This window comes from Acanthaster planci, linkage group LG18, assembly GCF_054643075.1.
Source record: "Acanthaster planci isolate LZ-2023a linkage group LG18, COTS_SCS, whole genome shotgun sequence".
Taxonomy (NCBI): Eukaryota; Metazoa; Echinodermata; class Asteroidea; order Valvatida; family Acanthasteridae; genus Acanthaster; species Acanthaster planci.
Genome location: NC_141794.1, coordinates 11,954,240 through 11,977,045, shown reverse-complemented (window position 1 = coordinate 11,977,045; position 22,806 = coordinate 11,954,240). Strand labels below are relative to the sequence as shown.

Here is a 22,806-nt window from a genome sequence, read left to right as displayed (position 1 = left end):
CTCCTGTGCATCTGTGCTCAGGTTTACTCTTCTCTTGCATAGATACAGTTTGTACACATTCTGAGGAAAATTGGTTTTCCTTCCATTGCACAGAAAGATATCAAAGTCTGAAATTATTTTCTAGTAGGAGTAAGGCCTTTGTGATATTGTGGCTGCTTGTGTCTGAGATTGTAAAAAAGGAATCCTGCTGTAATGTAGCTGTATTCTTTCTTTATTAGGAATATTTTGAAAACCCGGCATTCAGATCCGACGGACTAAAGCTCTACCCGACCCTTGTGATCAGAGGCACAGGGTTATACGAGCTGTGGAAGACAGGACGCTACAAGAGCTACTCACCAGACATGCTCATTGACCTGGTTGCCAGGATACTTGCCCTGGTGCCACCCTGGACCAGGGTGTACCGAGTGCAGAGGTTAGTCACGTCATTGCAGAGGTCCAGATTCTAGACCTAATTCACCTACGAGAGTTTGAGTTGTCCTTGACTGAGGTGGAATTGGTTACCATTGGTTCTGTTGGACACCTGCTATGTTGAATTAGCTTCAAAATATTGGAGCCTTCACAGGAAGAAATGCCACTCTACAGGATTCAGAAGGACAGCTGAGTTTGTGAAGGAATCAACTTTCTTGTTACTCCAAGCGTAAATCACCAGTGTTTGTCTGGCTGAAACCATTAGATCTGATCAAAATGACCACAAAATTACTGCATGACTAACCACGACCATTAACATTAATCTTAATCAATTTCAAGTGTTAATAATCAAACTGACAGAAGGTTGGACTTCATTTTCTTGAATTCATCTTGAAACCTTGGTCATCTGACTGCCGTGACAACTTCTAAGAGCTTATTTGTTCAACTGGACAGTTATATGAATGTTAAAACCTGCAAAAACTTTAAACAGTCTTGTAAATAGTCTTGCTCTCATTTTCAGAGACATCCCGATGCCCTTGGTCAGTTCCGGCGTCGAGCACGGCAATCTCCGTGAGCTTGCTCTGGCTCGCATGAAGGACCTGGGAACGCAGTGTCGGGATGTAAGAACCAGAGAGGTTGGAATCCAAGAGATCCGTCATAAAGTCAGGCCATACGAGGTAAAGGAAACTGCTCTCTGTGCCTAGGACAGGATTGACTTTAGTTGCATTTTGGCTGGTGTTCTCTACTTTGCAGTTGAGATCCATGTCTTAACCATGTTCACTCGGAAAAGACGAAATACATCATGCTACCACAACCTTGGGTTGATGTGTACAAATGCAGGCTACCAGTTCTTTTTAGGAAAACATGTTTTGCAACACTTGAAACAAGCTACTTTCTCCTTGGCCACGTGTCAAATAAGGCACCGCTCCATAAATGCTTAAATACCTACAAGACTGTAGTAAGCTTGTAAGGTAAACTACCCAAAGTGGATTACCAATGCAGAAATGTTGAGCGCTACAGCGACTTATAAGAAAGAAAAAACTTTGTGTTCAGATTATTACTCCTGAAGATAGAGCGTACTGTTTAGAACATCATCTTGACCAGTTCGTGGAAGTTCTCACTCCACAAGGGAGAACCTTTATGTACGTGATACTGTAAACTTTAGCACCATTTAGTTCTCTACCTCTTCAACTCACTTATTTGGTACCATGAGAGTTTCTCATATCATTCCTTGTCCATCGTTACCCCCCCGAGGTTGAGCTGATCCGTCGGGATTACTATGCAAACGGAGGTTGGGAGACGTTCCTCTCGTACGAGGATCCAGAACAGGACATTCTGATCGGCCTGCTGAGGCTGAGAAAGTGCTCCGACCAGACGTTCAGACCTGAGACAAAGGGGGGTGTCTCCATCGTGCGAGAGCTTCACGTGTATCCTTTGCCAAAAGATTTTCTGACAGAAATGATGTAACAGAGGATGTTTGGCAGCTGTTTAAATTCTTATGTTCACTGTCCAACTGTAGAGGTTCTGCCCCCTGAACTTTACAGGATGACTTTAGACCCACACCAGCTGGACGAGTATGAAATCACCAGAGCTACTTCCAACTTGCAGCCTCTAAATCAGATCTTGCACGTTTGAGGAGCATTGAAAATTCTGGAGCAGCTAGCATTTTCATCTGCTTAATGTTCATATTCATAAGAATGTCAAACTGGCTGACACATCAAAATAAAGATCTAAGGCTCTTACTTATGCATATAAAAACATGCAAAAGAAAACATGTTGTAGGACTTACTTTGTCAGATTTGGGATGTTTATACCTTAACTTGTAAATCTGTGACAGGTATGGCAGTGTGGTTCCTGTCAGTTCCAGAGATCCGAGTAAGTTCCAGCATCAGGGTTTTGGGACTTTACTGATGGAGGAGGCAGAGAGAATTGCCTTGGAGGAGCATGGAGCATCTAAGATTGCTGTCATCTCAGGTGAGACAAGGAACAGTACATGAAAGAAATCTTTAGGCCAAAAAAATCAGTGGTCTTGATAGCTTTGCAAGAGTTCAGTAAAGTGAAGGTATTGTACCACTCGCTTCACAACCGTTTAGTGCATTTCGATGGGTACCTCAATTAAAATTAGTCTAGGGAAAAGGAGGAAAACACCAATCTTCTTACCTGATGCTGAGGAGCACAGTGGCCGAGTGTACAGTGGGTAACAAAAACATTGTTCTGAGGGATGCTTAAAAGTTGCTGAAACTGTCCACATTTTGCTATTTGCTGCCTGACTGACACATTTCCCCGCTAGTTTTTGGTGGCGAGAGGCAGTTGTACATAGCACTGCTCAAGGACATAAGCTGCAGAATCAATGACGGGGTTCACTTCAATAACTGGTTTATAGCAGGCCAAAGACACGACCTCTTGGTCAGCATCTCAAAACTTTTGTTGTCGCCACTAAGCTGCAGCACAAAATCAAATATAGAGTTTGTTCATTTTCTGTATCGTCTCTTGGTTTGCTCTCAAGGTGTTGGAACACGGAATTACTACCGCAAGCTTGGTTATGAGCTGGATGGTCCCTACATGTCTAAGATGTTATCACAGTACCATCGATTGCCATGATTATCATAGACACGATGTTGCGTTGGCAACAAAAGAAAGAACGTTTCATACATGGCAAAGCATGACAAGCCCCCATCATGTACCGTTGCAAAACTCGCCTGAGAAGTTATCTTAACATCAGTGGTTAACGCGATGCGTCATCATAGACATTTTGTTGGTATGGCAACAAAAGAAGTTGCAGTGACATTGTATGTAGGGAAATCTATAAAAAGGTTCTACATGCATTCATGGTCACATTGTGATTTTTCCAATGAGCAGTGGATTGTTTTGTTATTTTTGTCAAAAGCATGCAACATTAATGTCGTACATTTTAACAGGACTTTTCAAGAGGGCGGGGGGCTGGGGAAGTGGGCATGGGTACTTACGACTGGTTTCTTTCTAATTTGTCTTCTCGATGTTTGAGGTCACAACAGGTCATGGCACTGCCAAATACTGGATGGCGCCAAGCTTTCATTTCAAAAATCACTAGTTTAAACTTCTATTAATTTTCAAGTTGTATTTTTTTTTCTATTAATTTCCTCAGATTATCATGAAACTGTACACTTTCACACCGCACAACAAGCAAAGAATTTCTATTTTACTGCATTATGTAAATGTTCCACACTTTATTTTAAAATGTGTATCTTATATATTCCATAAAGTTACATAGTGCAAAGAAATTGAATCATGCTAAATAAAGACACATGCCATAACATCATTACAGTGTCCTTGAGAAGAATTTTCATGTTCGATATTTTTTACCTCACAGGATAATGAAATCACTGGCCAAGTATCACATTGTAAAATCATATTTTGAAATCACACTTTAGACACAGTTTACAGGATTACATTTATATTTCAAGTCTATTTGCACAATATGGAGACAATATTTCTCTTTAAAGAAACACAATCCTTGTGGCTGGAGTAACTTAACAGGTGTGAAAGGATCTCTGTTGTGGCAACCTAAAAATACAGTAGTTCCATCTCAGTTGCTAGGTACTGATCAATTACTTAGCCACAGTGGACAAAGTCACTAACCCGGAATTTTTTACAGTGGAAAGAAAGCACACACCATGAGATAAAGTAACTTTTAAAGGTAGGTCCTCAGTGCAGACACAAATTAATTTTGGTACTCTACCACCAATCAAACTGTGCACCTGTGCAGTTATCATTCAGTGATACTCCATCAATTTTCAGGCAGCATTTTACACATGGAAAGGGTTCATGTTGCTTCCCATGGAACATACATCTGATAAAAAATACCACAACAGTAATGACAAATGCCTTCGATTTGGGCACACTTGTTGAAGACAATTTAAAATACGCAAATAAATCACCAACTTACCCCAATCAAAACTTTTACAAGAATGTATGAGGCGTAAAATTAACATGATGAATATGGTGCCCTGAAATAGATTCTCTGAGGTTTAATCCGGCACCGTTTACTGAAAGATTTCCAATCTGAATATTATATATCTTTGGTATTTAACTGCCCTGCTGTTTTCAAGAAAATTGCCTGCACTAAATATTCAAGAGTCTTCTAACAGCACACTGTTTACAAAGTTACTGGTCCGAGAATTTCATCTTTGCCTTTCTATGTTGGAACAAAATGTTTCAGTGGTAAAGCAACATTAAAAATATTTGCCTTGCCATATTCACTTCACGGAGTGCAACTCGGAGCGGATCAACGGGAACAGCACCATGCAGGCTTTAGCAAAAATCCACACACTCTCTACGAGGGCAAACGGTTTGGTCAGCCAGGACTGCGACTTGAAGGCAAAGTAGATGGCGTACAGAGCCACGGCAAAGAAGTGGCCAATGAGAACGAAAGGTCTGGGCTGTAGCCTGAGGACAAGGAGAAGATGGAACTGATCACTTGAAGATAGCCCTGTGTACTCTCAAATAAGTAAAAGAACTATCTAATAAAAGAACCAGTACTCGACAGTTACTAATATTACGTGAGAAAGAGTGATCAAAATCTTTAAGAGATTCTATTACAAGGGTCCTTCGAAAAACAAAAACTGTACATGGTTATTAAAACCTTTAAATTACAAGAAATTAAGCATTGGAGGAACAATATGGAAACTGTTGCCTCCTTAAGTTTGCAAACGGAGCCCTCTCAAAATACTTCGAGCATCCCCAAACAGAGACTTGAAAATTTGGGATTATGATTAACTGAAAATCTTTGGACTTACACAGACAAGAGGCCAACGGGTCCTGAGACAGCCTGACCACCAAGTTTGAAGTAGTGAAAACAGGCCCTTCGGAGCTGCATAAGGTGACCTGAAAGTTTTACATGAAACAAAAGAAACATGAACTAAAAACAACATCAGCAAGGCTTTAGTTTAGCCCTACACATTACTACAGATTCCAAAACCTTTATGTAAACACACAGTAAGAAGGGCCCAAAAACCACACTCAAATCAGGCTTCCCAGCCATCTACAAAATTTATGCATGGAAAAGGGCATAACTCCAAGAACTTGGAATTTCTGAAGTAACGATATTCAGGAAATTTCATCGACAGTCTCATTATGACATCCAGTTTTAAAGTAAGGCAAGATATGCTTCAGGGCCAATGATTCTAAGAGCCAAAAACTGAAGACTACTCAATACACAACAAAAAAACAAGCCTTCAACAATACATATCACTGAGAAATTAAAACAAGGGATCTCTACTTTTAGATTTTCATAACTTACGATCTGTAGCAGCAAATAACTCGTACAAGGCCTGAGCAAGGACATTGACTACAAAAGAATGAGAGTTTTTGCGGAGCCAGTGAAAGGTTCGCATCGACTGGATGATCTTGTCATGATCATCTGCAGAAGAAAAAGGAAAGATCACTGATTAATAAAGCCCAAAGAATTGACAGCTTGACATCGAAAGTCACAACTGCACTGATAACATTCCCCCAAAGTGTTCTATCATTCTTCTTAAGCCAAGACATCTTCATTTATGTCTGTGGAATCTTCTGCCATCAGTTTTGATGGAGTTACTCTGCAAATATGCTAAGCATAAGAAAGGTCTACTTCGGCAAACACAGTGGGACATCCAGGATTTGTCATTTGGGGTCGCCGCGTGGACAGAAATCAACCCCCTCCCCAAACAAGCTCATGATGCTCAACCCCCCCGCCCGAGGCACCAAAAGGGACTAGGATGTACAGCTATATCACAGTTAGAAATTTTAAAACGTAGTTGTAAACCTTATCTTTGTTTTCCTAAAAGAACAAAAAAAATTTTGAAAGTTTTTTTTGGGGGGAGGGGGCTTTACCTCCTTGGGTGTGCCAAAGGCAAAACAGTACAGATAGCCCAAACAAGTTCCAGTCTTATACATATTATTTGTGACATGAGAGCGAACTGATTTTTGCTAAGGACACAGATTTGATTGACATTATCTTCTAGGTCTTAAAATGGAAAGCAGGTCTCGACCGAGGGCTTACCCAAGTCTGGTATCCCCTTGAGCAGTTCCCTCCATATTCTGACATCATTGAGTGCAACGCTCATTCCTCCTCCCGTCAGGGGGTGTCTCATGTTCATGGCATCGCCCAGGAGAAGCACGCCAGGCTTTTCAATGGGTGCGGGAGGCAGGAAGCTACTGGGCATGCTCCGGATGCGGTCGTTCTGGAGGGAGTCTAGGAACGGTTCTTTAATGTGCTCTTCAAAACCAGAAACGAGACAAGAAAGTCAGTGTAATCGGTTATGGAATTCTTAACACATCAATGTTGAGACCTTCAACAGCTTTGAGATCTGACCCCTTTCTAGGAACTATCCCTCACTGGAAAATCAGATTGCACTTTGGTACCATCCAACAACTGTGCCTCATTGTTTCATGTGCATAATAGTACAGTAAACCAACTGCAGTGAAGAGGACTGCACAAAAGACCCTGTGTCATTTTGCGCTAGCAACCTGCTGTGTATTCTGAAGCTGTGCATATTTGTGTTCCATATGGAAAACATATGCACAAGACTGAATCTTGGCATTTGTGCAAATTTGTGCTGTTAAACCTATATATAGGAGTGATAAAGCAGTTTCCACTATCTAACTGCGTAATGTAACTCTCATCTGAAGTCATACAATACAGGCTACAGTATGTGTTATAAAAATTACCTCTCCCTACATCTTCAACCATCAACTAAGACCACGGTTGTTTTTTTATCCACAAAGTTCCTCCAAGGGTGGAAGCTTATCGTACCTGGCAGTTGAGGATGTATCTTCTGGCTCATGTACCCCTTCATGTCCTTTGGCATCGTCCCCCTGACATCTACCAACACCCTCGTGTCTTTCTCAGCTATCCTGTATATGAGGACAGGCGAGGGGTTTGCCAGGACCAGCTCAGCGTGGTTGTCTTTGATCTGAGGACAGTTCTTCATGATGGTCCCCACAAAGTGGGAGGTCGTCTTAACATTGGTGGTGATGAGACTCTTGCGGAATTTGGAGAAGCAGCCATCAGCCACAACGGTGAGAGGTGCATAAATTTCCTTGAAAGGTAATCAGATAAACAAAATTATCTTTCGGAACTTAATCCTAACCCTCTAGGATATTCTGGCTGGAAACCCTGCCAGACACTTCAGTCTTATCATCACTTATCAAAGAGGAGTGCCTGCCCACAGGAACAAAATCAAAGAGCGTCAACAATCCTAAAGGCCAAACAGCCTGGGAGTATGGTCTGCGGTTGCCAGCCACCACAAGATCCAACAGTGGCACCGTTCAACGGTATCAGCTCCCATTTTCTCCACATGGCCATATACAGCAGCAAAGTGCACCAGACCTCTACACCTGCTATCAAATGCAAATGCAGCTGTCAGCCTAGTACCTATGCGCATATGCCACAGGTTTGTGCACATTCTGATGAAAATTAGTCTGGTGCACTTCATGCATTACATGCACACAAACAAGGCACGTAGGCAGTGTGTCCACACTAGAGTGCACGAGTGATCAAAGAGCACCATCTCCTGTTACTGCATGGAGTCTACAAATCAAAAAAATACCTGTTCCTGTTCTTGTCCTTTCTTTTTGTAGATTACACCAATTACGCAGTTATCTTGTTCCAGAATCTTGGTAACGGTCCCTTCGATATATGTGACACTATAGAAACAAATTTGCAATCATCTGACACTGTCCACTGATAATATGTAAATGCTGAAGCACAAAATGAAAAGATGCAGTACAGGGTCTGTGAAAAAAGTACAGTATTGGTAAATTCTGGACCATTAGAATTGAACAAGACTAAAAAAGGACATACATCTTTAGAGGTAGGCCCCAAAACAGTCACACTTGTTGATTATACATAAATTGCACACTGCCATTATTTTAAACTTTCAATTACAAAAAAATACGTTATTAACAAAAGTTGATTTTAATTACTGAGACACTGTTCATCAAAAACTAATGGGCAAGTCTGTTAAATAGCCTTTCCCTCATGCCTAGGCTAAAACTTGTCATATTACCTGAAGAAAACTATTCATGATATAAATAACTATTTGGAACACCCTAACTTAACAAAAAATTTACAACCAGAATTTTGATAGAAGCTGTGCTGAACAGCCACACACCTGTTAATTTGCATGGAGATTTACAATGTACATCTCCCAGAGACTTATAGTTTTGTCCGACGAAAGTGTCACAGATGGCAACTAGTGTAAAAGATGGAGAACTCGGTAAACTTATGACAAAGATGGGAGAGTCAGCCTCGGAAGAGGTTCAGTACCTTTCTTGTTTCATGGCAGCTCTTCGAAGCCCCATGACAAACCTTCCATGATGGAAGGCCCTTCCTGACTTCACATGATCCCCTTCATCCTTAGGATAAGAAATATCGACCTTCGACTTTGAGTCCAGATCGTGTATGACATATCCCTCCACGGATCGAGCGTCAATATTCTCTGCACAGTCTGAAATAAAAGCAGTCCAAAACAGAACATAAACTGATTCGTCAGGCTTAATGAAGAGAGTTCTTGTTTATGTAGCAGTCTCTCGTTCGGCCATATGACTCTAATACTCAACAAAAAGTCTAATGAGTATATTGCTGCAAACCTGTTGAATTTTCCCAAAAAGTCAATTTACAAGAAAAGTTTTTGCTTGCACATGGAGAAAAAAGGGATCTTTTTAACATCTAAAACACTTTGGGTCTATGGGTCTCTGAAATGAGTGGAAAATCTGCAAAATTTCAAATAGTAATTAGGAATTTTTCAAGAATTGAGACAGCAGCAAATGACTCCTTGTTAATGAACTCAATTTTTGACAGCGGGTCACACTGAAGAGCAACATTTAAGAAGTGCCAACCTCCCAAGCCTAAAGCTTTCAAACACTGGTAGCCGCCGGGTTGCAATAGCTCTCCCACGATCCGGTCAGGTTCCTTCAAGTCCCTCTCAATGATGGTCACTCGTCGGCCATCTCTTCCTAAGACTGCCGCCATAGCAGAACCTAGGATTCCTGACCCAACAATGATGACCTCTGGATCACAAGGATCACGGGCCCTTGTTTTACCTTTACTTCTTGTTGGGTCAGGCTTTGAAATCTGAAAAAAAAATATATAGAGAACGGAATGCGTATAATGTTACAAGAAAATCAGAGTTCAAGTACAAGTAAATTTTACATATGGGTAATTCCAGATGTTAGGGGTCCTTTTTTTTGTGTCCCTGTCACATCTGACATATAATTTTGTAAGTTCTGAACACATTTTTAATTTCCAAGAGTGATGAATTAATGTAAAGGACCTGCCAAACATTCTTTAACATTACTGCTTGCACATGTTTGCGACAAAGATGTTAAACGTCCCTTTACCATCAAAACTAGTTTACGTAATCAGCATTCCCATACATGCAGAGGTTAACTGCATTTTTTTCCTTGACAAACAAATGAAAGAATGAATTCATTTTCAACCTACTGTAGCTGAGATGTTATTTCACAAAATCTTTCTTTAGAGTATGCCAAAAGTGCCAGCAAAGTCATCTGTATTTCGATAATTTCTAAACCAACGTGACTCCAGGATAACTTGTTCAAATACAAACAATTCAATTTGATAATTGGTTTTGTACTATTGATAAATGCGCCAGCCTTTCTTACTGTCACTGTTATCTGTTATTTATTCAGCTCTAAAAAGATCTGAATTCTATTTTTGTATCGGACACAAAGGACTGTATAGTCATATTTATAAACGTACAAAGGTGAGTTCACGAATCGGCTGATACAACAATTTTTGTTAAATAAAGAGAAAAACCCGATCACACTCTTGCAGTAGTATAGCAATGTAATTGTGTAGATCACGAATCTTAGGGTTTGCTTTAAAAAGTATGCGAAATCGTAGTTTTGTCAAACAAAACATGTTTTCTTTTAACATTTCTCAGTAATTTAAAAGCTTACTTAATGAGCCACACAAGAAAACACAAATGGAAATATACAGGAACACCAGTAAATTCAAAGCTCATAGCTGTGGCTCTACACATCTCACATTATGAAACCATGATAAAACTCCTACCAGCACATACAAGTATGCTTTTTTTAAAGACCATATTAAATATTATGCATGTACCAACTATGGGTGGATCCAGAACCAAATTGGGGATGGGGAGGGGGAACCCAAAAATGCTGTAAATTCATATGTATCATGTAACCTTTTATGGCCCTTCTGAGGGGCGAGGCTACATTTTGTAGCTTTTTACACCCTTTTTGAGGGAAAGGAAATGAAACAGTTGAAACTATTCGCCTTTCATTGATTTTCAAAACAAACTGTTTGGCTCTGTTTTGGGGTTTTTTTGGTTGTTTTTTTTTATTTTGCAGGGGGCCACGGCCCTGTCGCTGGTCCCCTTGAATCTGCCCTTGGCACCAACATTATGAAACACATGTAGACCTTTTTTTCTGTTCTGTTGTCAAACTTCAGAATTGAAGGATCAATGTCCGGCTTCACAGATTTCTCTGACTGAATTCTGACATTTTGGCTAAAATTTTAGATACAGGAAATGTGTGTGCACCTGTTCAGTGCCACTTAATTATGCTACTTAAACCTGGAAAAATTAAAATTCAATGTCCCAAAGGTACAACTACATTGTACAACTTACATGTACTTAATTATTGCAAATTACATGAAGAAGAAATAAGCACTTAGGCCTACACATTTTTCATAGAAATATGGAACTTATCAATGTGCACTGTTCACCAATTTGTATTTTTTCTGTTAAACTACCAGTAGAAAAATGACATTTTGACCCCCCCTCCACCCCCTCATTTCAGTTTTTGTAATTACCTTTTTGGCGGCTATCAATATGTAGAATGAGGCAGCACCTAACATCACCAGAAATGCAATCAGTACTGGAAGACTGGTGGGAAACAGTGCTGTAACTGCACTTATCAACTCCATTTTCAAATCCCTCAAAGATGTCAAATTTGTGTTCCAATTTTAACCTGCAAAAAGTTGACAATTTCAAGCAATCTTGCATTAAAAATGAAACAGTCAATCAAGTCAACCTACCCATCCCAGATCCTCCAAACTCCAATGTCTAGTTTTGGTCCCGATGGAGTTTGGAGGATAGACTAGACTATGTGTAAGCACGGCCAAGCCCAAAGACAATTTCATATGAGCAGTAGTTCATGGTGCTGGATGACCAAAGTACAGGAAAATTGGATTCGTTAGATTTTGAAGGATTAGTGAAGGTTCCTGAATAGATGTAAGGTTAAATTTAAGCAAAGGGCAATTCCGCGTAAAAGTATAAATTTGGTCATACAGTTACCAACCTCATTATCACTGGTAATCCTTAAACAATAAGAGGTGTTTCTTAAAGACGTCGGCAGTAATGAGTAGTGCGAATGTTTTTGTTTCTACTGTCATTTTCTTACTTTTTGTTTTGTGAATTATCATTAATAATCATGAAGTAGTGTAACACAACCACCAAATCTCCACTTTTGTGACAAACTGCCCCAAGTTTGAGAGCTACGGGAAGAGGCGGCAGAAGTCATATTGATGAGCTGAAAGAAAAGAATTACCATACTTACAAATTTCAACAGGAAGTCAAGAAGCAGAGATGACTTTTACTCGTGCATCAACATCTTGAGCACAGGAAATGTGGGTTGTGTAACTCTCCTTGCAGGATGTCACAATATCACTGATGACAAGGATTGCATGTAACCTGTGCAGGAAACAATAAAATGTTGACCTGTTACAGTTACTGGTCACGACGCCGCAGCCTGTATCACTAAAAAAATAAATCACTGAACCTTGGAATCAGACACACAAAATCGTCCATCAGCTGTGTTTGTGATTGGTAGATGAAGCACAGGGTCTAAAAATATACTGGTACTTTTGGCATGTTTGGTGCACCGCCAAGATTTTCTGATTGTGTAAAGATGTACGCAGGCATATTACGAAACAAAAAGAGGAAGTTGTTGAAATTGATTGTTACACAATTTTTGGCAGGGGGAGGAGATCCTACAATTGGGATCATTCCAAAATGTCTAATATTCAGATAATTTCATGTGATACATGTACGTTTATTTCAACTTGAAGTTCGAGTATCTTTTGGAATGTGAATTGTAACGTTTAACAAGATGCACGGTGGGAAGATTTTCGCAGATTGCCTGTGAAGTATCATGAAGAATAAAAGAAAGTCGCATACTAAAATTGTTGCAATTGAGAATGTATTCATATGTCCTTTAATTTCGATGTATACATGGGTCATCGGTTTCAAAGGTGTGACATTTTTGTGTCCCTGTTTCAGATGACAAGTGTAATTTGACATAGAAATATCACTGAAATTTATTTTAAACTACCGCTATTTGTTTGGCAGGTAGGCCTTGGCCTCATTTACATTAATTTGTAAAGTTTGGAAATTAGAAAATGTGTTCTGAATTGAACATACCAATATAAATGTACATCAGATGTGCGGACAGGGACATACACAAAATTTGGACCCCTAATTTATAGAATGATCCATATGCGTCAAGTTTTGGCAGTGTTATTTCGTCTCTACATTTAAAACCGAATAAATTTTTGGCATGCATCATCCCTCACATCCTAACATTACACAATTTACATCATTCGTCATGTTCATATCTGTCATGTTCATGATGTTACTCGGTGTTCATCATATGCAAAATATATCACTTCAAAATTGCAAACAAAATTACCAAAAACACGATAAATACACTTTGAAAAAAATCCCAAATGCACGCGTAACATTTCTTTTTAAAAAGCATCCTCGGAGTTCAAATTTTCAAAATTCTCCCTTACAATCGAGCCTCCCCCCTCCCCGAACCCCGCCCCAGCCGGCCGCAAATGGTTAACGTTGGTTGCAGCTGCGCCAAACACAGCACGACTTGCTTTCCCGTGGATACTTTGCCGCAGAAATTCATCTACTACTATATTTTCTGAAAAGCAAAATACATGCCTTAGCTCAAAAATGAGACAGCACCGCATTTCAATTTCTTCGATCACCGAGGGTCGTCGTCACCCGATGCCAGAAATTACTCAACCATGCACTCCGCGTCTATAGCTTTTTATAGGTGATCGTATGATATGCAAATTTTTTGGGTCGCTCTGAATGGGTCTAGTTCCCAAAACCCACAAACACAAATTCGCCTTTTATTCACGCAGTCACCTGTTTATAATTGTTAGCCAGGTCGTCATGCCGCTAATCGCGCATGATACGTTGCATGCGCCACGTACCGTTAGATTTTGGACGGTAAGACTTTATTTCAAAAATATCAACTAACGTAGCTTTCATCTCATTACTGATAACAGAAACAGGATGAGGCTTTTCCCCACTAATATCACAAGCGTCGTCTCAGTGGAAGATGGTGTTTCTCGCCTGTCCTTCCTCCATGATGCATTGCAGTATTGGTCTCTTCGAAGCCTCACTCACTGCATGCACGGCCTACGTTATTGTTTAAATTGAAACCGCACGGGGGCGCCCTGCTTAGCTCCAGCACCATGCCAGGATGTTTAGCATTGAGGTTTTTCAAAACAAGTGTATAATTGTGAAATTTCACTTTTGTTCCTCACATTGATCTGGTGTGAACCTTGCCTGGTTGATTTGACATGTTTTTGTAGCTTGGTGCAATGATACATTCATGATTTGTCATTTTTCCCCCATTTCTCAAAAAATATTTTTCCTGTGCAATTTCTGTTTAGACCACAGCCATTTTACTTTTTTACTATTTTTTAGCCATTGTCAATTGTACTCATGCTTTACTTCCTAAACAGTAAGACTACTCCGTATCTTACTGTTTAGGAAGAACTCGTGCTTAAAACAGTCCTTGTGGGACAGACTGGTGTGCAGTTTTTTAATTGAAGGTCATAATTTGATATTGATGTGAGCTCAACATGGATACATCATATGTTTAACTGTATGTTTTACTAGTGTTTTTGATATTCCTATAATCGATATTTTTACCTTGCCAGGCCTCACAAGCCCCTGTTTTGCGCCCGAGTCCTACATGTACATGTACGTCTCAACCCGCTCCTTCCTGGCTTTGTTTTTTATTTTCCCGTTGGTCCGATGGTTTTGTTATTTGCTTGGAATTCTGTCCATAGTCAATGTTTTTTGATGTTTGCCTCTGTCTTTTATTTTTCAGCAATTTAAATCCTCCGTCCATTTGTTATTGTGTCACAGATGTGAATTACAGGAAAGGTTTTTCAAACAGACATACTCTCAATAATAATGGCAATTGGTGAATAATTATTCGATAATTAGTGACTTCTTGTCATTAATTACTTGTGCATGCTCCTATATGTGTTGGCCGAGTTTACTCAAAAAAGCAAAATGATTGGCCTGGTACTCTTTCCAAACATGATAAATTATACGTAAATTTTTGAGTAACTTTGAGAAATGAATACAGTAAGACTGAAGTACACAAGATGACATTCAATGCTGCTTTCTGTGGAGAATGGTGTTAACCATCAGATGAACAAGCATGACATTAACCGACTGCGTGATTCCCCCTTCACTCTTGACAGAGATCAGGTATCTTCAGGAAACCCACCATGGCAACCAGTCCTCCAAGTTCGTCCAGTGAGCATGTTGTGAACATGGCCAATGGGGGCGGACAAGACAGGCCGACAGAAACAGGGAAGACAGTGCCAAAGTACCACCTACCAATGCTTGCACAGTTCAGTATTGGTGTGGCAGGCATATTTTTCTTCTACCTGATCTACGGATACGTCCAGGTAGGGAAGTCGTAAATTCGTCTGGAAAAAAAATGTGCTCCCCCCCTTGATTTCTTTTACAAATCTGTATTCTCTTTGATGAGTTCTATTTGATTCCATTCTATGCATACCATCCGTAAGATACTGGAATTAAAGCTGCATTCAGATGCCATCAGAAATGATTATTGACAAAAGTCTTTTTGGATTCAATAAACTTTTTTATAAGTATTTTCTGACCTTTTTTGCTAAGCGTGCAATAACTTACTATCATTCAGGCCATGTATGATGATATTGTGGTGGCTATATAGGATGACATTGTGACATCTCACCCGTTTCTTTTCCGACACTGGACCCCCTGTTGTCTGATAGGAGTTGTTTTTCAGAGAGCCTGAACGGAAGCCTTTTGGATGGTATCTGACTCTAGTTCAGTTTGCCTGTTACACTTTGCTTGCTTCAATTGAGATGAAATGGAAGGGCTGTCAACCACGAAGGTACCCTTTCATTTTTAACATAACTGAGAGTAATACAACAAGACTTGGCATTCACAAAATAGTAAACTCAAGAATTCATGGACAATGCATCTGAGAACAGCAAGGTGTTGTCTTGCACAGGAGTTTTCCATGTGCACATGCATCTTTTGTTTAAAAATTGGAGCACAGTGGAGCAATGTGTACTACAAAGAAAGTTTCCAAATGGAACATTTTAAATTTAACAGGTAAACGGTAACACAAACGTTGGGGGAAGTAAGCTGATGGAACATGGCCCAGTTGCAGTCCAGATTTGATCATATTTTCTCGAAGATGAAGAAATTATTTCAATCTGATTGTAAGAGACATTGCATTCAAACTTGGTTTTAAAATGTGTCTCTTGTTCTGTTCTTGAGCAGCATTCCCCTGAAGACCTACGTATTCCTGGCATTTCTGACAGTGGGTACAATGGGCATGTCCAATTCCTCTGTGGGATATCTTAACTATCCCACCCAGGTCATCTTCAAGTGCTGCAAGCTGATCCCAGTCATGATTGGAGGTGTTCTCATACAAGGTGATGGATTTGGTATAGGGGTGAATAGATGGCCGCTGTATGTCCAACTTAGCTCACTGAGGCTCAAAGTAGCACATGTACCTGTGGCAACTGCCTTAAACTGCAAGCCAGTGGCTTGTCATCACTGGCCATAGCCACAACTTTCAAACATGGCCTTTAACAAGTTAGTAAAAACACTTTATGTGGACGTTTGTGCATGTGTGTATATGCTGCGCTGCGCACACACCCATACTTGTTCTTAGTTGCGGGGATAAACATTATTGCACGTATTTTGTGGGGACCAAAAACATTGTGAGGACTGAGACATGTCCCCAAATCTTTGTCTTTATTTGCCTAACGCAAGAGTTGTCCCCTTCATGATTTCTTTTCCCCTTTAATTTTCCCTTCAATTGTCCCCTCAGCAATCCATTTTGATATAATACTGATAGTGCAGACCAATGATTTGTCCTCTCTTGACAAAATATCATCAGTAATTCTGCAATATAGTAAAGACCGCTGGTCCTTTTCCTTATCCAGGGAAGAAATACGGTCCGATCGATGTCAGCGCGGCCCTGTGTATGAGTGTGGGTCTGATCTTTTTCATACTTGCCGACAGCACTGTGTCACCAAACTTCAACCACACAGGTATGACTTCATCCAAATCCACATGGGCATGTGCAGTACAAACAGGCACAAAAAGTCAGGTACATTTGAGAATAATTTTAAGTATGAATTTGTGAGCATGTGTGGAGTACAAACGGTCAGGTACGTGTATGTACAACTGTACACGGACATAATCTGAGAAAAATCATACCCTGGTGACGCCGTGCACGACAAAGGCAGTATCTGCCCATAAAACGTCATATGTCATTTTATTAACATATACGCCATATGTTGTATTATTCATGACTGTACCCGGCTTGCGCCCAGACGGTGTCTCCCATTTAATACCCACTATAAGTCATGTGACTTAGCAGGCGCAATTGGTCTATTACTGTATTCTCACACCAATTTTAACCACACTATTTCATTTTGAATTCAATGATTGTACACGATGCATTTTAGCCTAAAACTATTATTCCATACTGTTGTGAACATTATACTTGAAGTCATATGTTCCCTGTAATTTTTTTTTGAAAGTCATTTCAAAGAAACTGACTTTTATTTTTTGGTGACAGATTTACGGGGATTGAATTTAAGATGAAAAGTATGCATCATGAAATGACAAAGTGTACATGTTTGTTTTTGCTACCTCAGGTATCCTTATGATCTCTACTGCATTATGTGCCGACGCAGTCATCGGAAATGTCCAAGAAAAGGCCATGAAGACTTATGAAGCCAGCAACAATGAAGTAGTAAGTAATTTGGTTCACATTTATTTTACAGCTAATTAAAAGGGATTCCTAATGGATAGTACTTGACCGCCGTAAGATACAAGTCTCTAGAAGCATCCCTTGTGGCCTTGCTGTGTACTTGGCCACCCAAAGTCATCCCCAGTAAGAACATCTTGAGTGATTGTCTATATTAAAACTTGCTATAGAATGTTGGAGCTCACTTTCATACATAGGGTATTTCAGAAATTCCTGTAACATCAACAGATAACCAAATTTTGATGTCTCCTCCATCCCATTAAAATAAAAATGACACAAACCAAACCAAGCAACACAACCCTGGACAGTTAAATTTCATTCCTTCTCTAAATTTCTTCACAGGTACTCTACTCCTATGCCATCGGCTTCTTCTACATCCTGTTTTATCTCTTTGTTAACGGAAACTTATTTAGTAGCTTTTGGTTTTTCTATGAGGTATGTATCACCATGTTGTGAGGTAGGGCTGCTTTAACTTTATGCTTCATTGCACTGTCATAAAATAACTGGTGAGAGAAGAATGTCACACAGCAGGTAAATTCCATCTTTGGCTAATTAAACAGTAACGAGAAATTCAGTGTATATTTTTCAAGGGTGCAGCCAAGTCTGCACTTCTGATATTAAACTTGGCCCTTTTTAGACTTTTACTTAATCAGAAATATTTGCTACCCATGTCACATTACACAGAAACTTTGCATGGACCACTAACATTTTCATGGAGCCTCTTCATGATTTGTTACATTATTTCTATTCTGAAATTTGGCTTTGATGTAGATTTTTGACCTTTGATCTTTGACCTTCCCTTGCAGCATCCCACAGAAACATATGGTTATGCGTTTCTCTACGGATTATCTGGTTTCTTTGGGGTTTCGTTCGTGCTGTCAATGATCCGAACATTTGGAGCTTTGATGACAGTTACAGGTAAGAGATTCCAAAATTGTGATTTGGGTCTACATTTAATTAAAAATGTTTTTACAGGAGCCTCATTTGTCCGGTAAGGACAAAACGTGTAATTAAAATTAACATCTCCCTGATGCAACATGCATCTTGGCACCCACTTCTACATCTGACTCGGACCAGCCAGCCGACCCTGGCAATCTCAGTGGTTGAGTGGTTAGGACATCTGCACTAGAAGGGTTTGTGGGTTCGAGTCCCACCCGCAAAATTTTTTTTGCAAGTTCTCGGACAAGCACTGAGTGTACAGTATTTATGAATATACTTTGGGTAAGGGCAAAATTGGTAATTAAGTAAAGTACATCTTGAAATAACCAGGTACCGGCAATTCTTTGATTTTCTGTGTATAACAATACTGTTGAGTACTGAAATGAATACATCATGCGTACAGTTATGTGCGTAAAAGGCATCAACGCGTGAACCAGCGCGTGAACCAACACATGCATGCTACATTTGTTTGCACTACAATTCTTGGTTCAAATGACTCACGCTTAGGCACTCATACTACCACTTCTTAAAATGAAAACGTGGGCTCCAAGTTTTACCTCGATCTTCCATAAATTGAGAGAGAAAATTAGTTTCATATTGTGTGTTGATTTTTCCCACGACCACCTCATCAGTCAGTGTGTTTCTTCTCCGAATTAAAATCAAATCGTTTGTTGTTTCGATGACTTGGCTTTTTCCCTTACAGTTACAACTTGTCGCAAAGCAGTCACCATAGTATTATCCTTTGTGTTCTTCACAAAGCCGTTCACGATGCAGTAAGTATTGATTCATTTGGAGACTTTGAGACGCATGGTGGCAGCAGACAAATCAGTCCTTCTCCGCGGTAGCGCGCGTGCTCAGAACTAACACCCATGCCCAGAACTGCACGCGCATGCCCACATCATGCCACAAAGTCTCCCATTAGTGATGTCTTGTCCACAGTATTGTGATATGCACATTAAGGATGGGACGTTTACACACGTGTTTAAAAAGAAAGTCCCAAATCCTTTCACAGATTTTCTCAAACCACCCCTTTTAAAGGTTTGACATGTTGATTGATCCCATCTGGCATTGATTTTTATTGTAAACAATGCCTGTTACATACTGTTTTTTTCCCTTTCAGCATCCATGTACTTTTTTAAGAAATAAGTGGATTCCAAAACAATAAACATTACATGTAATTGTTTTAAATGCCCCGACATCAATCTACATTGTTACATAGGTTCGACCATTCACATTGTTGAACAACATATAATTATGCATAGATGAAAACACCGAGGTAGGCAGCGGCAGCCTCTGTAAAGTGTTGGCCAAACGTTAAAACGGTGTGGGAAAGTTTTTGAAAGCAGTATTCAAATTATACATAAATTTCCATTATTAATGCACATTCCAGTACTTCGTTTTAGCTCTGGTAGCTCTTATCTTGACTTTAATTCATCCTGTTCTAAGTTCATTCTGTTAGGATAGTTCTTTCTCACAACAGTGACACCTTGTATCCTTATATCTTTTTTCACATTATTTTTCTTAGATATGTATGGTCAGGACTTTTGGTTCTCCTTGGCATCTTTCTCAATGTCTACAGCAAGAACCGACATAAGATAAACAACCTTCTTTCTGACAGTGTCCGTCGACTCATTATCTGCCTCCAGCAAAGGGAATCCAAGGTGCAGCACCAGACTATGGAAGTATGATCACGTGTACTTTGGCCACCCGTGAAATGAGAAGCTTCGTTTCAGGAGAGAGAAATTCAGACAGGATAAAGGCTGGTTTGTACTTGGCGTAAAAATGAACGTGAACAGGAAATTGTGACACCACACCAAACATTCATGCTTGGAATTTGCAAAGTTGAACACGTTTCAGCGCCAACAAATTTTGCTGTAAATGTTCTGTGACATCAAATTTGCTTTGTTTTCAAGCAAATATGCAAGCAAAGTATGAGCCAGCTGTAAGGGAAAAAAGACTGTCAACAGAGATCTGGGCAGGGGCAGATCCAGGAATTTTACGGGGGGAGGGGTGTTAGGCAAGTAATTTTTGAATGTCTCATTTTTGTGGATAAACAGAAATGATGCTGAAACATACATGACAAACATAGTTTACAGTGGTATTATTGCACTTATTTAGGTATTTTTAATTTTTCCCATTTCCCCCTTTTTTTTCGCTCAGGGTGGGGGATTCAACCCCCAGCCCCCCTCCCCCGGATCCATGCCCGCTGGGGTAGTGCAGGCAGTCAACATTCTTGTGTGATCTCCTTGTCTTTCAAAGGCCAAATATAATTGAAAGTAAAGCAAAGTGCTTCATTTTCTTCAAAACTCTTTGTTAAAAACTATCAGAAATTAAGGTTTAAGATGCATGCTCACATTGTCCTTGTCAGTATCAAAGAAAAAGCAGCATTTCATACCAAGAGTTGGGGAATGATATCAGAGAAACATTTGGTTGTAGTGTGTCCTCTTCAAGTTTTCTTGCAGCACTCAGTGTATGTATATTTGCATCTTTACAAGAACATGGACTGGACATGTGTGGTACACCCTTATATTTGGCTAAACTCCCCGTGAAGGTTTTGAGAGAGCCTTCCTCTTTATTCCCCACTTGTTAAGGATTCCTAACACAAGAAGAAAGTTGCAAATACTTAAGCTCTTTGAACTAACTATAACTCTTTCACCACTAAAAAGATTTGTTCTTGTTTGTTTCAACCTGTTAACTTGTTTTTGATTTAACAATGGGGTGGTAAGCGGAAAGTAACAGAAAGATGTTTCCATCACTTAGTAGAGGTACCTGCACTTGAGAACTTTCATTGTGGTCAGAAACCATTACACTGACTCAAATCACATTCAATTACCATAGAAACAGACGAATAATTTCATTTGTCGGGGTGCAGGTAGTTAAATGTCTATCCCACAGATGGAGTAACTTTTGCCAGAAATTGTGCCATTTATTTGCTTTCTATTCATGTTATTATTGCGTACCTGCAGAGGCAAAGCTGATCCAGGGTGAAAATATAGAAATGCACTTCACCCAATCGGCCATGTTTTTGTAAATTAGTTGTTTCGATTGGTCTGGAACTTTTTTCACCCGTTTTAATTTTTAAATATTTTTTAATGTTTTATAAATTCCCATAGAGGAGGGAAAGTGTTTGGTTCTTAGTAGTTCCTTGCTGTCTTGCAACAAGCGGGACAAAAATATCAATTGATTCTTAATCATTTTGATTTTTTAAATTGATTCCCCTGTAGTGGTGATTTTCATCATTACGTTATAAATGACTCCACCAATAGAATTAAAACTTTTACGTCATCTGCAAAAAAAGGCTTTTTCCTCTGAAGTGTTGATTTCTCTCAGGGGAAAACATGCTTGGCCGCGGAATATGTATAACATACTTGTTCACAAGGGTTTATAAAAATGCTTGCCTTTGCAAAAACCTAGGCCTAGGGGCAGTTTCTTTTCAAATTAACTATTACTGATAATGAAACAGATTTGAAAAAGCCAGTTGGCACGGTTCACCCAAAAATTTGTTGAAATCTAGGATAGAGGTGATACCTTGCCACCAAAAATGAGGATGTCGAGCACTGTTTGTACTCATTCCGCAAACCTGAAGCGTCCTTTAAGGATGATAATGGCTGTGTCCAAATCATTTATATGTGGCTAGAAAACACACATGACCCTATGGACAGTGGCTGTATCCATTGTCATAGACTCATGCATAATGTCATCCCAGGGTTCATGCTATTTAGCGTCAATGAGCGTCAGCAAAGCATCGTGAATTTTTTCTATTTTCCTGCGAGAATCTGGAAGCTAATTCGGTGTCTCTCTTACACAGTGGCAGGTGTTAGAGTCTCTAAAATATGATAAAACCACTTTTAAATCTTTGGATTGAATGCATTTTCAAGTTGTTGATGCTTTGTTGACGCTCCCTGTGTGTGTTGATGCTAAATAGCATGACGGCATCCAAGTAATTGAGACAACCTGTGCTATGTCATTCACCTTCTTGAAAATCATGGTCGAGATTCAAGAATGTAGTCATTTGGTCTCAAGGACCCCCAGTCATAACCCTTCCCACAACCGTGAGGAAATCTGAAATAATTTCTAACCTAAGTAAACGTTTGAATGTTTTCTTCAAAATTATCATTTTGTGATCGAGAGGGTAGATTGCACAATCACTTAGTTTATACTTTTGTTTAGAGACATTCATGCTTAATTGGCCTGCAGAAAGTTTATTTTTGTACAAACTTGATACATGTATGTTTTGTAAAATATTTTCTTGCTATTTATGGGTGAAGGCCAGAATTCTTTTAATTTTATTTAGAAATAAACTTAAAACTAATAAATGTTGCAAATAATCAATAAATGTGATCTGAATTCTCTGAA

At 39.6% G+C, this 22,806-nt stretch overlaps 3 protein-coding genes across 7 annotated transcripts in view; 2 read left to right on the top strand and 1 right to left on the bottom strand.

The window, feature by feature from the left end:
• Positions 1 to 3,706, top strand: part of elp3 (elongator acetyltransferase complex subunit 3) — a 9,301-nt gene extending 5,595 nt beyond the window's left edge. Inside the window, exons 11-15 of the mRNA XM_022233830.2 lie at positions 219 to 412; positions 929 to 1,085; positions 1,663 to 1,835; positions 2,246 to 2,382; positions 2,915 to 3,706. Coding sequence (XP_022089522.2) covers positions 219 to 412; positions 929 to 1,085; positions 1,663 to 1,835; positions 2,246 to 2,382; positions 2,915 to 3,009 — 756 coding nt within the window. The 3' untranslated portion in view covers positions 3,010 to 3,706. The remainder of the gene's footprint in view (positions 1 to 218; positions 413 to 928; positions 1,086 to 1,662; positions 1,836 to 2,245; positions 2,383 to 2,914) is intronic.
• Positions 3,595 to 13,837, bottom strand: sqle (squalene epoxidase). Of its 4 annotated transcripts, none has more exons than XM_087148602.1 (11): positions 13,575 to 13,837; positions 11,974 to 12,107; positions 11,228 to 11,385; positions 9,268 to 9,502; positions 8,696 to 8,876; positions 7,977 to 8,073; positions 7,181 to 7,466; positions 6,428 to 6,643; positions 5,687 to 5,806; positions 5,184 to 5,271; positions 3,595 to 4,833 (listed from the first exon to the last, which is right to left on the bottom strand). In XM_087148602.1, exons 3-11 carry the CDS (start codon positions 11,339 to 11,341, stop codon positions 4,644 to 4,646), a joined length of 1,527 nt encoding a protein of 508 aa, XP_087004728.1. In that variant the 5' UTR covers positions 11,342 to 11,385; positions 11,974 to 12,107; positions 13,575 to 13,837; the 3' UTR covers positions 3,595 to 4,643. The 4 variants fall into 4 exon arrangements, with proteins under 4 accessions (XP_087004728.1, XP_087004727.1, XP_087004729.1 ...); XM_087148601.1 differs by having other exon boundaries at positions 13,643 to 13,837; XM_087148603.1 differs by having other exon boundaries at positions 13,690 to 13,837.
• Positions 13,574 to 22,806, top strand: slc35b3 (solute carrier family 35 member B3). Of its 2 annotated transcripts, XM_022233831.2 has the most exons (11): positions 13,574 to 13,658; positions 14,378 to 14,420; positions 14,933 to 15,142; positions 15,491 to 15,612; positions 16,008 to 16,162; positions 16,679 to 16,786; positions 17,399 to 17,496; positions 17,854 to 17,946; positions 18,318 to 18,429; positions 19,154 to 19,223; positions 19,976 to 22,806. In XM_022233831.2, the coding sequence occupies exons 1-11, from the start codon at positions 13,618 to 13,620 to the stop codon at positions 20,136 to 20,138; spliced, it is 1,215 nt and encodes a 404-aa protein (XP_022089523.2). In that variant the 5' UTR covers positions 13,574 to 13,617; the 3' UTR covers positions 20,139 to 22,806. The 2 variants fall into 2 exon arrangements, with proteins under 2 accessions (XP_022089523.2, XP_087004730.1); XM_087148604.1 differs by lacking the exon at positions 14,378 to 14,420 and having other exon boundaries at positions 13,575 to 13,658.

Bases quoted from the DNA above. Each gene is read 5' to 3' on its own strand.
- sqle (XM_087148602.1), bottom strand. From the start codon at position 11,341: ATGGAGTTGATAAGTGCAGTTACAGCACTGTTTCCCACCAGTCTTCCA. The intron at 8,074-8,695 runs GTACTGAACCTC...TTGTTTCTATAG, and splicing joins GCTGCCATGAAACAAGAAAG to TGTCACATATATCGAAGGGA. The intron at 5,807-6,427 runs GTAAGCCCTCGG...TTTCTTCTGCAG, and splicing joins CAAGGGGATACCAGACTTGG to ATGATCATGACAAGATCATC.
- slc35b3 (XM_022233831.2), top strand. From the start codon at position 13,618: ATGATACGTTGCATGCGCCACGTACCGTTAGATTTTGGACG. The intron at 15,613-16,007 runs GTACCCTTTCAT...GTTCTTGAGCAG, and splicing joins AAGGGCTGTCAACCACGAAG to CATTCCCCTGAAGACCTACG. The intron at 18,430-19,153 runs GTAAGAGATTCC...TTTCCCTTACAG, and splicing joins AGCTTTGATGACAGTTACAG to TTACAACTTGTCGCAAAGCA.